This window comes from Oncorhynchus mykiss, chromosome 19 (assembly GCF_013265735.2).
Source record: "Oncorhynchus mykiss isolate Arlee chromosome 19, USDA_OmykA_1.1, whole genome shotgun sequence".
Classification (NCBI taxonomy): Eukaryota; Metazoa; Chordata; class Actinopteri; order Salmoniformes; family Salmonidae; genus Oncorhynchus; species Oncorhynchus mykiss.
The window spans coordinates 12320148-12332401 of NC_048583.1; the positions used below are offsets into that span (position 1 = coordinate 12320148).

Consider the following 12254-nt stretch of genomic DNA (forward strand, 5'->3'; position numbering starts at 1 on the left):
TGTTGTTATTGTACACTGTATGAAGCAGACGTCTTCAATAGAAGACATTGTCCTAAAATGTTGTTTACTGACCTGGTTGATTATATGCCAGTACCTAGCAACGGCTAACTAGGTATTGTGCGTTTGTTTGCATTGTTGTCAGGTTGAGTCGGTAGCCCAGTTTTTATTTTTTATTTACTGTCTAGTCAGTCCCAATTGTTAGTCTGTTATCAAAGTATTCAAAGTGTGATCTGTTGACATGGATATAATCTGAACATCAGTTGTTCTCAGAATTACGCCCATTCGATGTGGGCACTTGGCCAATGACATCACATAGCACTAGACTCTAGAATGAAAATCATCTGATTCTCAGAACCACCATAGTCTCCATTCACTGTCCCCGGAGGAGCGGAAACATGGGATTCTAGGAAGATAATAGAATCCAAATATCCTCCGTCCTGAGTTATAGTCCTATTTATAACTGACCTGAGCAGGGACTGGGGCGGGGAGGGAGATGGCCTGTTGCACTACACCATGTCAGCAGAAAGCCAAGCTTTTCTTTGCAGCAATGGTCCTCTTTCCTGTACAATCACCTCCTTTACAAGGGAAGCAACAAATAACCCTGGCTTGCACCTATTGTTATCTGACTGTCACAGTCACATAATTAAGTTAGCAATGGCTCTGTGCATTGCAAAGTCCATCGGTGCTGGTATAAGCATAGAGAATGTATTTGTGTTTTATTTCAATCTGTGGGGATACAGGTCTAAGTGTGTAGCAGGTAAACGCTAAGGCTGGAACAGTTCTGCAGTGTCTTGACAGACAAGTTATTTTTAGTACTTTTAATCCTTATTTTGGTTCCTGACTGACGAGCAGTGTGAGAAACGGACACCTGACCTCACTCTCTAGATATGTGAGGGACACATATTTTCACAGGCGCTTCTGGACAGAGCTAGAATCAACATAACATTAGGCTACAAAGTTAACATATTTTACATACCAAAACAGTTCCAGACCATTCATGGAAAGAATAGTGTTTTATTAGTTCTCGCGGGCCCACTAGCTGGTAATACACACTCTATTGTCATGCATCATAATCTCTTCTGGTGTCACAAGATGAGTGAGTGGGTGATGAAAGTGGTGTCACTGGGACCTTATGGAATTCACTGTGCATTGTAGCCTACTAGCGAGGCGTTACGTCTGTAAATCTGTGGTCTTCTGTAGTTCAGTTGCTAGAGCATGGAGCTTGCAACGCCAGTATAGTGGGTTCAATTCCCGGGACCGCCCATACTTACAAATGTCGCTTTGGAAAAAAGCGTCTGCTAAATGGCTTATATTATTACAAAGCCATCACCACTTTTCCCTGGGTAAGTATTTTGGCAGGCACTTGTCGAGCTGAGGAATAGAGGGCATGGTTTGTGCCACCGGCTGAGTGTCTCCCCCTCTCGCACGCTCTCTGCCTGTGCCCTGTCATTGTTTTCCCTCTCTTTTCTCTCGCATGCCTAGCTGCTGTGAATCCAGGGGGAGAGAAGACCGTGTTACAGGCTGCTGCAGTGTTTGTGTTTTTTTTTTGGGGCTAGAGGTCAACTGAACAGCATGTCTCAATCAATCACCCTGAATCTGTCCTATGGCTACAGTAGTCTTAATCTGTCAGCTACTACTACAGTATGCCATAGTATGTATTGTTAAAGGTTTGAACAGTGACAAATTACTGATTCACCATCTGCATGTACAGGATGATGACATGATGTTTTCTGTGCTCTGCAGATCCCCAGTGTTCCCTCATCCCCCTGTCCAAGTGGTCTCAGCCGGTCTCCAGTGAGGACTCTCCCCCTCTACCCCTTTCCGTCCTGTGTAATGGTTTAACCCACATGAGATCTGGTCACCATGATGATGGCCTCCATGGTTGCCAACGGAAACAGGGATGGCAGACCGGGGGAGGCCCTGGTCCTGAAAGGGTTGGACCCAGAGACCTGCATGATCGTGTTTAAGAACCACTGGGCACAGGTGAACAAAACCACAATTCTGTCTTGTAACCCTAGTTATAACTTCAGCTCAAAACCCTCATTTAACTTGTATAGCTCAATCTCGTAGAACCCGGACCCTAACTCAAACCCTCAGAACACTAAATGCATATCATTGTAGCCCAATCACTTTAACCCAGAAGCTCTTCCTCGAACTCTTAAAACACAAACTCTTATAATTGGAACCATAACTCCAAACCCCACCGCAGAACCTATAACACAAACATTTCCTAAATCCTACAACCTAAACTCCTACAATCCCGCCCATGAACGTGAACCCTCTCAGGCCCAGACCTCATTGTGGTAACTGAACGGCTACAGTATGTAACTGAAATAATGACTGTCTACTGGCTCCTCCCTTCTCTATTCAGCCTCAGTTCACCCCAGTGGGAGGGAGTTGGCAGGAGTCTCCACCCCTCTCCGCTACAGAGAATAGAATACAGTAAGGCCTGGAAACACAAACATAATTTACTATAAAATGGGGTTGGAGCTCACGTTGCTGGACGTAGAACAGTAACAACACAACCAAGAGGCCTGAAATTATGTTCAATCTGTTCCATTTTTGTGTATCATTCTCAGCATTTATCATTTTTATTTATTTTTTAACCTTTATTTAACTAGGCAAGTCAGTTAAGAATTACGGCCTACCCCGGCCAAACCAGGACGACGCTGGGCCAAATGTGCGCCGCTCTATGGGATAATGTAAATGTTATGTCTGTGTAGTGCACTGTTAAGGGTTTCAACAGAATCATATTCAGAAATGTAGGACATTTCTAGATCTTGGACCCTCTCTGCAGGAAGGTTGGCACTACAATACGGCTCCAGCTGAGTCTTAATTGCTACATTTTGGCTAATTAATAGCGGGATAGGAGTACTATTGATTTTGGGTCTTAGAATTCCTGGAAAAGCCCAGCCTGCTAAGTAGGCACCCCCCGGGACCCTATATTGAGGAAAACTGTTGACATTTCAGAAAAATGGGTAGACTTTCATTGACAGTCAATGGCTTCAGCCTTATCTCTCCCTCTCCAGACCCCTGTGAAATCACTGTCCTTTTGTTAGGATGTCTGAGAGAGCTGAATGTTATCCAGTCAGTGTAGTGGGTTGCCCAGGACAGGATAATATGTTCTGGGCAACAGTTTGTTTCATCTCACTATGGTTCTATACAGATACCAGTACACAAAAGGAACTATATTGATGTATCTCTATGTACCAGTACATGTTATCCATTATCCTGACGGCTCCATGCCTCCACCTCCATGTATTACTAGTCAGTGGTTAGAAAAGGCCACTTGATCATCTATAGTCCTACTGTATTACCCAGCTATGTCCTCAAAGCTATTTGTTACACCAGAAATACCCAAAAGAATTGTAGACAGACCTGAGTGAAGGAAGTGGCAACTTTAATATGACACCCATCACTACTCCCCTTCCTCTTCCTTCCCTCTCTTCACTCATCCTGTGCGGTTACCGCGCTATCATGCCTGGATCAATCAGTCACCTGGGGGCTCTGTCTCAGTCAGCCAGTCTGGCTCTCCCTCTGCTCTGCTCTCAGTGGACTTCCCATCGCCATGGTAGCAGGGCCTGGTGGGGACAGTGAGCTCATTGTTGTGACTCTATGAATAGTTCCTCCCATGTCTGGGTTGTGTTCATTAAAGGAATGTTTTAAAACTTAGTGAAACAGGGAGGTACTACCTGAACCTTTCCAATGAGAAGACAGATTTGAGTTTTTTTCCCAGGCAACAACTTTTTTCATGCATTGTGGGCTACTGAACACAGACCTGTATTCATTAGTGAGGCTTGTGTAGGGAGGTCCTACTAGAGAGGGACTAACTATCTACACACTAAGGCACAAACATATAGAGGACAAAACAGCCTTATACACTTTCATATCAAGCTGATTTACCATCAATATATTGATATTACGTGCACGTCACTGTTAGCGTTCATTTTGTTTATGGTTCACTGTCAATATAAATGCGATGTCACTTGATTTGTGGTTGTTCATTTACATTTCAGTACAGAATTCCGCAGGCAACAGTGGAATTGGAACACCACAAACCCAATTTACACACAATTGTAACTGCCTGGGCTTGAGATATTATATTGACATGACTCAGGCAAATGTAATCTTCGTAAAATCACAAACGATGCATCAGCTTCCCCCAATTTATTTCCCGTAGGACTTGAGTTGTATTCTCTCTCAGATCTTCCTCTTGTAATAGAGACTGTTGTGTTCATCTAGATCAATAAAGGCAGCAGCAGGCTGTCCGATGACGATTATTAACTGTCACTTATGAGTCCTCCCGAGAGAATATTACCAACATAACAAACCAACATGTTTCAGTCAATCTAATTTATCCTGAACATCATTGTAAGCACTTTGGCAGAGTCTGAGAGAGTTTGTCTTATACTCTGGTGTACACGCAATGAAATAACTTGCTCATTTGATTTAAACTGTTACGATTTGCTAGTTGATTTATTTAACCTTGCTCTATCGAGGTTATCGAATAAACTTCAAGTTGACCAAAGACAATATTCAGTTCACTGCGAGAACTAATCTTATTTGATCTTCTTCCTTGTAAAATGAAGGTGAAATTATCACAGATATACAGGTACTATATTCATTTCTATGGACATAACCCTGTACCTTCCCCGTTGTCCCTTCAGGTGGTAAAGATCCTGGAGAAGCATGATCCTCTCCGCAGCAACACCAGCAGCAACATGGCTGCCCTTGGTGTCATCGGCCTCTCCAGCGGCGGCCCAATGCGTTTCGGCGGGCCCATCCCGGGGGACGAGGCCAGCGCGGTGCAGAACTACGTGGAACATATTCTGTTCCTGCTCATGGAGGAGGACGCCGGCCAGGCGGGAGCCATGGGACCCATCCTGGAGTTTGTGGTGATGGAGAACGTCATGGAGAGGCTCTTCCTGTGGAGCCTGAGGCGACAGTTTACTGATGATATGAAACTGGAGCAGCTCAAGGTAGGTGTAGAGGTTAGAGACTGTGGTCGGTAACTAGAGGGTTGGGGGTTGAATCCCTGGTCTGACAGAGAAATCTGTCATGATTTGAGGAGGGTGTCTCGGGGGTTGGGATAAAGGAAAAAGACATCTCAGTGACAACTGACAATAAAGTAATCTTCTTCTTCTAAGATGTACGAGATGATTGTGGGCCAGGCGCGGCAGCCCTTACTGCACCACAAACCTGTGTTACGACCCTTAATGATGCTCCTGTCGTCGTGCTCGGGGACAGCTGGCCCGGAGGTGGAAGCTGAGCTGGTGTCATTACTCAACCAACTGTGCTGTGTCCTGGCCAAGGACCAGTCTGTCCTGGAGCTCTTCTTCCATACCAGGTGAGCTTCTCGCCTTACAATGTAAAGCGCTTTGAGATACTGGAAAAGCTCTATAGAAATCCCATCAATTATTATGGTGATTATTATTACAGCGAGGACCAAGGGGCGGCCAACTTCCTGATCTTCTCCCTGCTGATCCCCTTCATCCACCGGGAGGGCCTGGTGGGCCAGCAGGCCCGGGACGCCCTGCTCCTCATCATGTCACTGTCTGCAGAGAACCAGCGCGTGGCCCAGCACATCGCAGAGAACACCTACTTTTGTCCGGTGAGGAGAGGTGTCTGTCTTTATGATACTGTTGTCTTGCTCCTTTTGGTCTCTTTCACGTTATGTCTGTGATTTGTGACTCTCATTTTATGGCTCTGTATTTCTGTTTCTTAGGTCTCACTGTCCCTTTGCCCTTCTCGCTCTCTTTGTTTAGACTTTGTCCTCCCCCTCTCTCTCTCCTCTCTCTCTATCTCTGTATACATGTCATATGGACGTTTGTTCTGCCCTTGACTCAATGTCCTATTAACTCATTGTACCAACTACCAGACAAATTAATATCCCTGACCTCTCTTTGTCCCCTGATAGGCGTATGATATTCATAGCCCAAATATGCTTAGCCTACTGTATGCATAATGAAGCAGGTCGAGGGAGAGTGGCGCTGTTGTATGTTAAACGTGAGGTATTCATATGCTTTTGATAATGTAACAAGCAACACACCCATGTTATTAAAAGGCTAAACTCAGCCCAGCTGTAAAAATGATTTATACACATCTCAGACTGTATATTTAAATTGTAAACCTTAAAAAAATATTAGTTTGATGAAACAAAATGGATGAAGACTTAAGTCGATGATTATAAATGATAATCGATTTGCACTAGACTGATGTCGTAACTTTGACCTGTGTTGTTGATTAGAATACTTATCAAACCATGCCACCATCTTGATGCATTAGCTCACCAGGGAAATCACTTGCTTTTGGATGGTAACTCTAAAATCACACAGCCATACGTCAATGCCCATTGTTATTGATGAAGCCGGGCAACAGGTAAATCAACTAGTGGTTAGAACGTTGGGCCAGTAACCGAAAGGTTGCTGGATCGAATCCCCGAGCTGACAAGGTAAAAATCTGTCGTTCTGCCCCTGACCAAGGCAGTTAACCCACTGTTCCTAGGCCGTCATTGTAAATAAGAATTTGTTCTTAACTGACTTGCCAAGTTAAATAAAGGTAAAAAAAAAATAAACTAGAGGTCATTTTAGTAATGCTGCCTTTCTCCACTTGCTTTCAGCTTTGAGGGAGGGGGAATGGGGATGAGGCTTCTATCACATGCATAGATTCACACACTAGTCATTTGAATGTGAGACCATGAAGAGAAGGGAGTTGGTAGATTTTATAACATACAGTACAGCTCAAAGCATGGAAGGGGAAACATCATTTATATCTGCGCCATAAAACCCACTAAGAGTGAAGCTAGAGTGAACACACATGCATAAAAGTCATTTGTGCCCACTTCCACACTCATAATTAATGTATTTTGCTCAATGCTCATATTTAATCTATACTGTAAATCATTAGCTATAACTCTCTATCAATGCACCAGCCTGCCCATCTGAATGTTTTTACAGTATCCCCACAGAACACTTGTCCTGTTGTGACTAGTATCTTCACTATCAAACACTTCTGTTAAGCCGTTGTGGACTGACTATCTAGCTTGGCAGTGCTTAAACAGTGTCAACAGAATGTGTTTCAATCTCACCTGTACCGTGGAGAGACTGTACAGGCTGCATGGACCATAACCAGTTATGTAACAGTATTTGACGTAACTGCACAGCAGGAGTAGGCTACAATACCTCTTTGTCACAGGATTACCTGCCTAGCTTCCTACTGCCTGGATAAGCCAATGGAGAGACAGGGATATACCTGTACCAGGAAGTCAGAACAGAGACCCATTCAGTTCCCTGGTTTAGAGGCATTGCTCTATCCTGCCAAGGCATTTGAGCCCTTTGTGCAAAGTCATGGACAGTTATCTTTCGCATGCACAAAAGGAAACTCATGCAAAGATGAAAGGAAACACATAATAATATTAGATCCTAGTTATTCCCAGCAACTTGGTCGCATACTCGTGATACCAGACCACAGTGTACAGTTTATATGGTGTAAGTAAGCAATAGCCTACTTGAAGGGGTTCCACTAAATGCGTCTCTCTCGCTCCTCTCCCCCTCCTCTAGGTGCTGGCCACGGGGCTGAGCGGTCTCTACTCATCTCTGCCCACCAAGCTGGAGGTGCCCGGTGAGGAGTGGCACTGCCTCCACAGAGAGGACTGGCTACAGATGCCCACCCTGGTTCAGTTCCTCAACTCACTGGAGTTCTGCAATGCAGTCATTCAGGTGGCTCACCCCAACATCAGGGACCAGCTGGTCAGCTACATCTACAATGGCTTTCTGGTGCCTGTGTTGGCACCGGCCCTCCACAAGGTCAGTATAAACACAGCATGGATCGCACAGTATTACATCCACCATTTCAGATCAATGTCAGATCAGTCACTACTTCCAGGAAGATTGGAAGGAAGGATGCAGCGTATTTGTATCCAGCCTACTGATGGTTGTGTGTTTCTCTCTAGCTGACCCTGGAGGAGGTGATGACTACCACGGCCTATCTGGACCTGTTTGTGCGGTCGGTGTCAGAGCCGGTCCTGCTGCAGACCTTCCTCTCCTTCATCCTCCTCCACCGCCACGAGAACGTTCACATCCTGGACACGCTGGTCAGCCGCATCAACACACCCTTCCAGGTAACGTCCACATCCTGGACACGCTGGTCAGCCGCATCAACACACCCTTCCAGGTAACGTCCACATCCTGGACACGCTGGTCAGCCGCATCGACACACCCTTCCAGGTAACGTCCACATCCTGGACACGCTGGTCAGCCGCATCGACACACCCTTCCAGGTAACGTCCACATCCTGGACACGCTGGTCAGCCGCATCGTCCCCTTCCAGGTAACGTCCACATCCTGGACACGCTGGTCTGCAGCATCGACACACCCTTCCAGGTAACGTCCACATCTTGGACACGCTGGTCAGCCGCATCGACACACCCTTCCAGGTAACGTCCACATCCTGGACACGCTGGTCAGCCGCATCGACACACCCTTCCAGGTAACGTCCACATCCTGGACACGCTGGTCTGCCGCATCGACACACCCTTCCAGGTAACGTCCACATCCTGGACACGCTGGTCAGCCGCATCGACACACCCTTCCAGGTAACGTCCACATCCTGGACACGCTGGTCTGCCGCATCGACACACCCTTCCAGGTAACGTCCACATCCTGGACACGCTGGTCTGCAGCATCGACACACCCTTCCAGGTAACGTCCACATCCTGGACACGCTGGTCTGCAGCATCGACACACCCTTCCAGGTAACGTCCACATCCTGGACACGCTGGTCTGCAGCATCGACACACCCTTCCAGGTAACGTCCACATCCTGGACACGCTGGTCAGCCGCATCAACACACCCTTCCAGGTAACGTCCACATCCTGGACACGCTGGTCTGCAGCACTGACACACCCTTCCAGGTAACGTCCACATCCTGGACATGCTGGTCAGCCGCATCGACACACCAGGTACGGGAGGGAGTCTGCAGGCTGAGGCACCTGCTCAGCACGTGTCAACTTCCCTTTTCAGATCCGTGAGCCTTTGTGCTAGTACTCACAAATACACACAACCGCACACAGTTGCAAAACATATTGATTACTGTGCATATTTCAACCTAGAGTCTCCTAGTAACACTTAGTAGATAGCCAGGCCTCCTCAACCTGACAACTTTCTGAAGGATCTCATTTATGTCTGTGAATCTTGCTGCTATGCTGTGTGAGTCATGTTTAAAATAACTGAGACTTGTTTTGGAGAGCTTCCCCAGAGGCCGTTTCCTAATAATTTAAACAAATATTTAAAATGTCAGTATCAAAGACAGCAGATTATTGCCATGGCAATGCACAATAACTATCTAATTAGTCGTTGGACTGATGATACAAGGCAAGTAAATATTAGGAAATGTAATGTATAGTTCAAACAGGGGGAATTGCTGGAAAGGCTTCATTCATTAACATCAAACAGAGACTTGTCAATTGAAACGTTCAAGTGCTCTCTTCACAGGACTACTCAACTGTGAAAAACGCTCCTGGGCTGATTTGTACTCTACAGGGTAGAAAACAACACTTCTGATACCTGCAGCCCATTTAACATTGATGGTTTTGATAAGGACAACACAGAGTTACGCATGGAATAAACAAACGTACAGTCAATAACACAATACAAAAAGTCTATATACAATGTGTGCAAATGGCATAAGGAGGTAAGGCAATAAATAGGCCATAGTAGCGAAGTAATTACAATTTAGCAAATTAACACTAGTGATAGATGTGCATATGATGATGTGCAAGTAGAAATGCTGGTGTGCAAAAGAGTAAAAAAGTAAATAAAACCAAATGGGAATGAGGTAGATTGGATGGGCTATTTACAGATGGGCTATGTACAGCTGCAGCGATCGGTAAGCTGCTCAGCTAGCTGGTGCTTAAAGTTAGTGAGGGCTATATAGGTCTCCAGCTTCAGTGATTTTTGCAATTCGTTCCAGTCATTGGCAGCAGAGAACTGGAAGGAAAGGCGGCCAAAGGTGTTGGCTTTGGGGATGACCAGTGAGATATACCTGCTGGAGCGCGTGCTACGATGGGTGTTATGGTGACCAGTTAGCTGAGATAAGGCGGGCTTTACCTAGCAAAGATTTATAGATGACCCGGAGCCAGTGGGTCATATGAAGCGAGGGCCAGCCGATGAGAGCATACAGGTCGCAGTGGTGGGTGGTATATGGGGCTTTGGTAACAAAACGGATGGCACTGTGATAGACTGCATCCAGTTTGCTGAGTAGAGTGTTGGAGGCTATTTTGTAAATGACATCGCCGAAGTCAAGGATCGGTAGGATAGTCAGTTTTACGAGCGTATGTTTGGCATCGTGAGTGAAAGAGGCTTTGTTGCGAAATAGGAAGCCGATTCTAGATTGGAGATGTTTAATAGGAGTCTGGAAGGAGAGTTTACAGTCTAGCCAGACACCTAGGTATTTATAGTTGTCCACACATTCACAAGTCAGAACTGTCCAGAGTGGTGATGCGATTGGTTGAAAAGCATGCGTTTAGTTTTACTTGCGTTTAAGAGCAGTTGGAGGCCACGGAAGGAGTGTTGTATGGCATTGAAGCTCGTTTTGGAGCAGTGTCCAAAGAAGGGTCAGATGTATGCAGAGTGGTGTCGTCTGCGTAGAGGTGGATCAGGGAATCACCCACAGCAAGAGCGACATCATTGATATATACAGAGAAAAGAGTCGGCCTGAGAATTGAACCCTGTGGCACCCCCATAGAGACTGCCAGAGGTCCGAACAACAGGCCCTCCGATTTGACACACTGAACTCTATCAGAGAAGTAGTTGGTGAACCAGGCGAGGCATTCATTTGAGAAACCAAGGCTGTTGAGTCTGCTGATAAGAATACGGTGATTGACAGTCGAAAGCCTTGGCCAGGTCGACTCACTGTTGGTGAGTCGCCCCATTCCAAACCCTCAAATGGACAGACATTTCCATACATTTATCATTATTCAGCTGTCAGCTACTCAGACAGATAGGCATAAACCTGTTTCCACACAATCCAACCTAATCAAGACATACACCATGCCTAAAATATAACACATTAAGGACATAGGGGCACTATTAGCTGGTTACATGCCAACTAAGTGAAGTTGCATCAGGGACACTTACAAAACAAGTATCATCAAAAGCTGTGACTTCAGGCTGTCCAAACAGGTATGATGCCAGGTGCCACAGGCAGACATTTTGAAATTCAGCCCTGGTAATCCCTTACATGTTAATCCAGTCCTGTGATGTATTCCGGTCCTCTGAGGCCTTTGTTTCATCATCTTGTGATGTTTATCCTCTTGGTGTTTTCCAGCTGGGTACTGTGTCTCTGGCACTGTTCCAGACTCTCATTGGACTGTACTGTGAGGATGTGATGCTGCAGCTCATCTTGAGGTGAGTGGGTGGGGCCTGTTCCATGTTCTATGCATGTTCATGATGATATTATATGGAACATTTGGGGTGTATGATGTCTTTCTCTGTATACCTAGTTGAGGTGTACACACACACTTACAAATTCAGTTTCTCCTCTCAGCTAAGCCTCATTGTCTTACTGTAAATCATGGTACAGCTGATTGGTTTACCATGTGATGAGCCCGTACTCCGCTTTTTCTCTTTAACACCCAAACACCGACCCATCTCCATTTCTTGGTACAACCATAACCCCCCGTCATCCTCCTAACCCCAGTCTCAGTTCCCCCTGCTGGGGCTCCCTAACAGGATCTACCCCCCCCCCCCCTCCTCTGGTTCTCCAGGTACCTGATCCCCTGTAATCACATGATGCTGAGCCAGAGACGTGTGGTGAAGGAGAGAGACTTCTACTCTGTGTCGGCCGCTAAGATCCTGGCGCTCACACCCTCCTGCTGCTCCCCCGAACACAGCCCCCCACCTCTCAGACAGCTGGACTCCATCCTCTGGTCAAAGGGTACAGACAACAGTGCTAACACTGGCACCATGGGTAAGATAGGTTCACTGGAGATTTCTAGCTGGTTCTGTACTTTATACAGTGCCTTGCGAAAGTATTCGGCCCCCTTGAACTTTGCGACCTTTTGCCACATTTCAGGCTTCAAACATAAAGATATAAAACTGTATTTTTTTGTGAAGAATCAACAACAAGTGGGACACAATCATGAAGTGGAACGACATTTATTGGATATTTCAAACGTTTTTAACAAATCAAAAACTGAAATTGTGCGTGCAAAATTATTCAGCCCCCTTAAGTTAATACTTTGTAGCGCTACCTTT

General features: G+C 45.9%; 1 protein-coding gene across 2 annotated transcripts in view; it reads left to right on the forward strand.

Annotated features, from left to right (window-relative positions):
* LOC110497380 (protein FAM160A1) overlaps positions 1 to 12254 on the forward strand; it is a 38410-nt gene that overhangs the window by 14348 nt on the left and 11808 nt on the right. For both annotated transcript variants that reach the window (XM_036954306.1, XM_036954307.1), the window contains 8 exons: positions 1744 to 1983; positions 4668 to 4979; positions 5148 to 5347; positions 5440 to 5611; positions 7560 to 7805; positions 7952 to 8119; positions 11326 to 11405; positions 11765 to 11967. In XM_036954306.1, coding sequence (XP_036810201.1) covers positions 1864 to 1983; positions 4668 to 4979; positions 5148 to 5347; positions 5440 to 5611; positions 7560 to 7805; positions 7952 to 8119; positions 11326 to 11405; positions 11765 to 11967 — 1501 coding nt within the window. In that variant the 5' untranslated portion in view covers positions 1744 to 1863. The remainder of the gene's footprint in view (positions 1 to 1743; positions 1984 to 4667; positions 4980 to 5147; positions 5348 to 5439; positions 5612 to 7559; positions 7806 to 7951; positions 8120 to 11325; positions 11406 to 11764; positions 11968 to 12254) is intronic.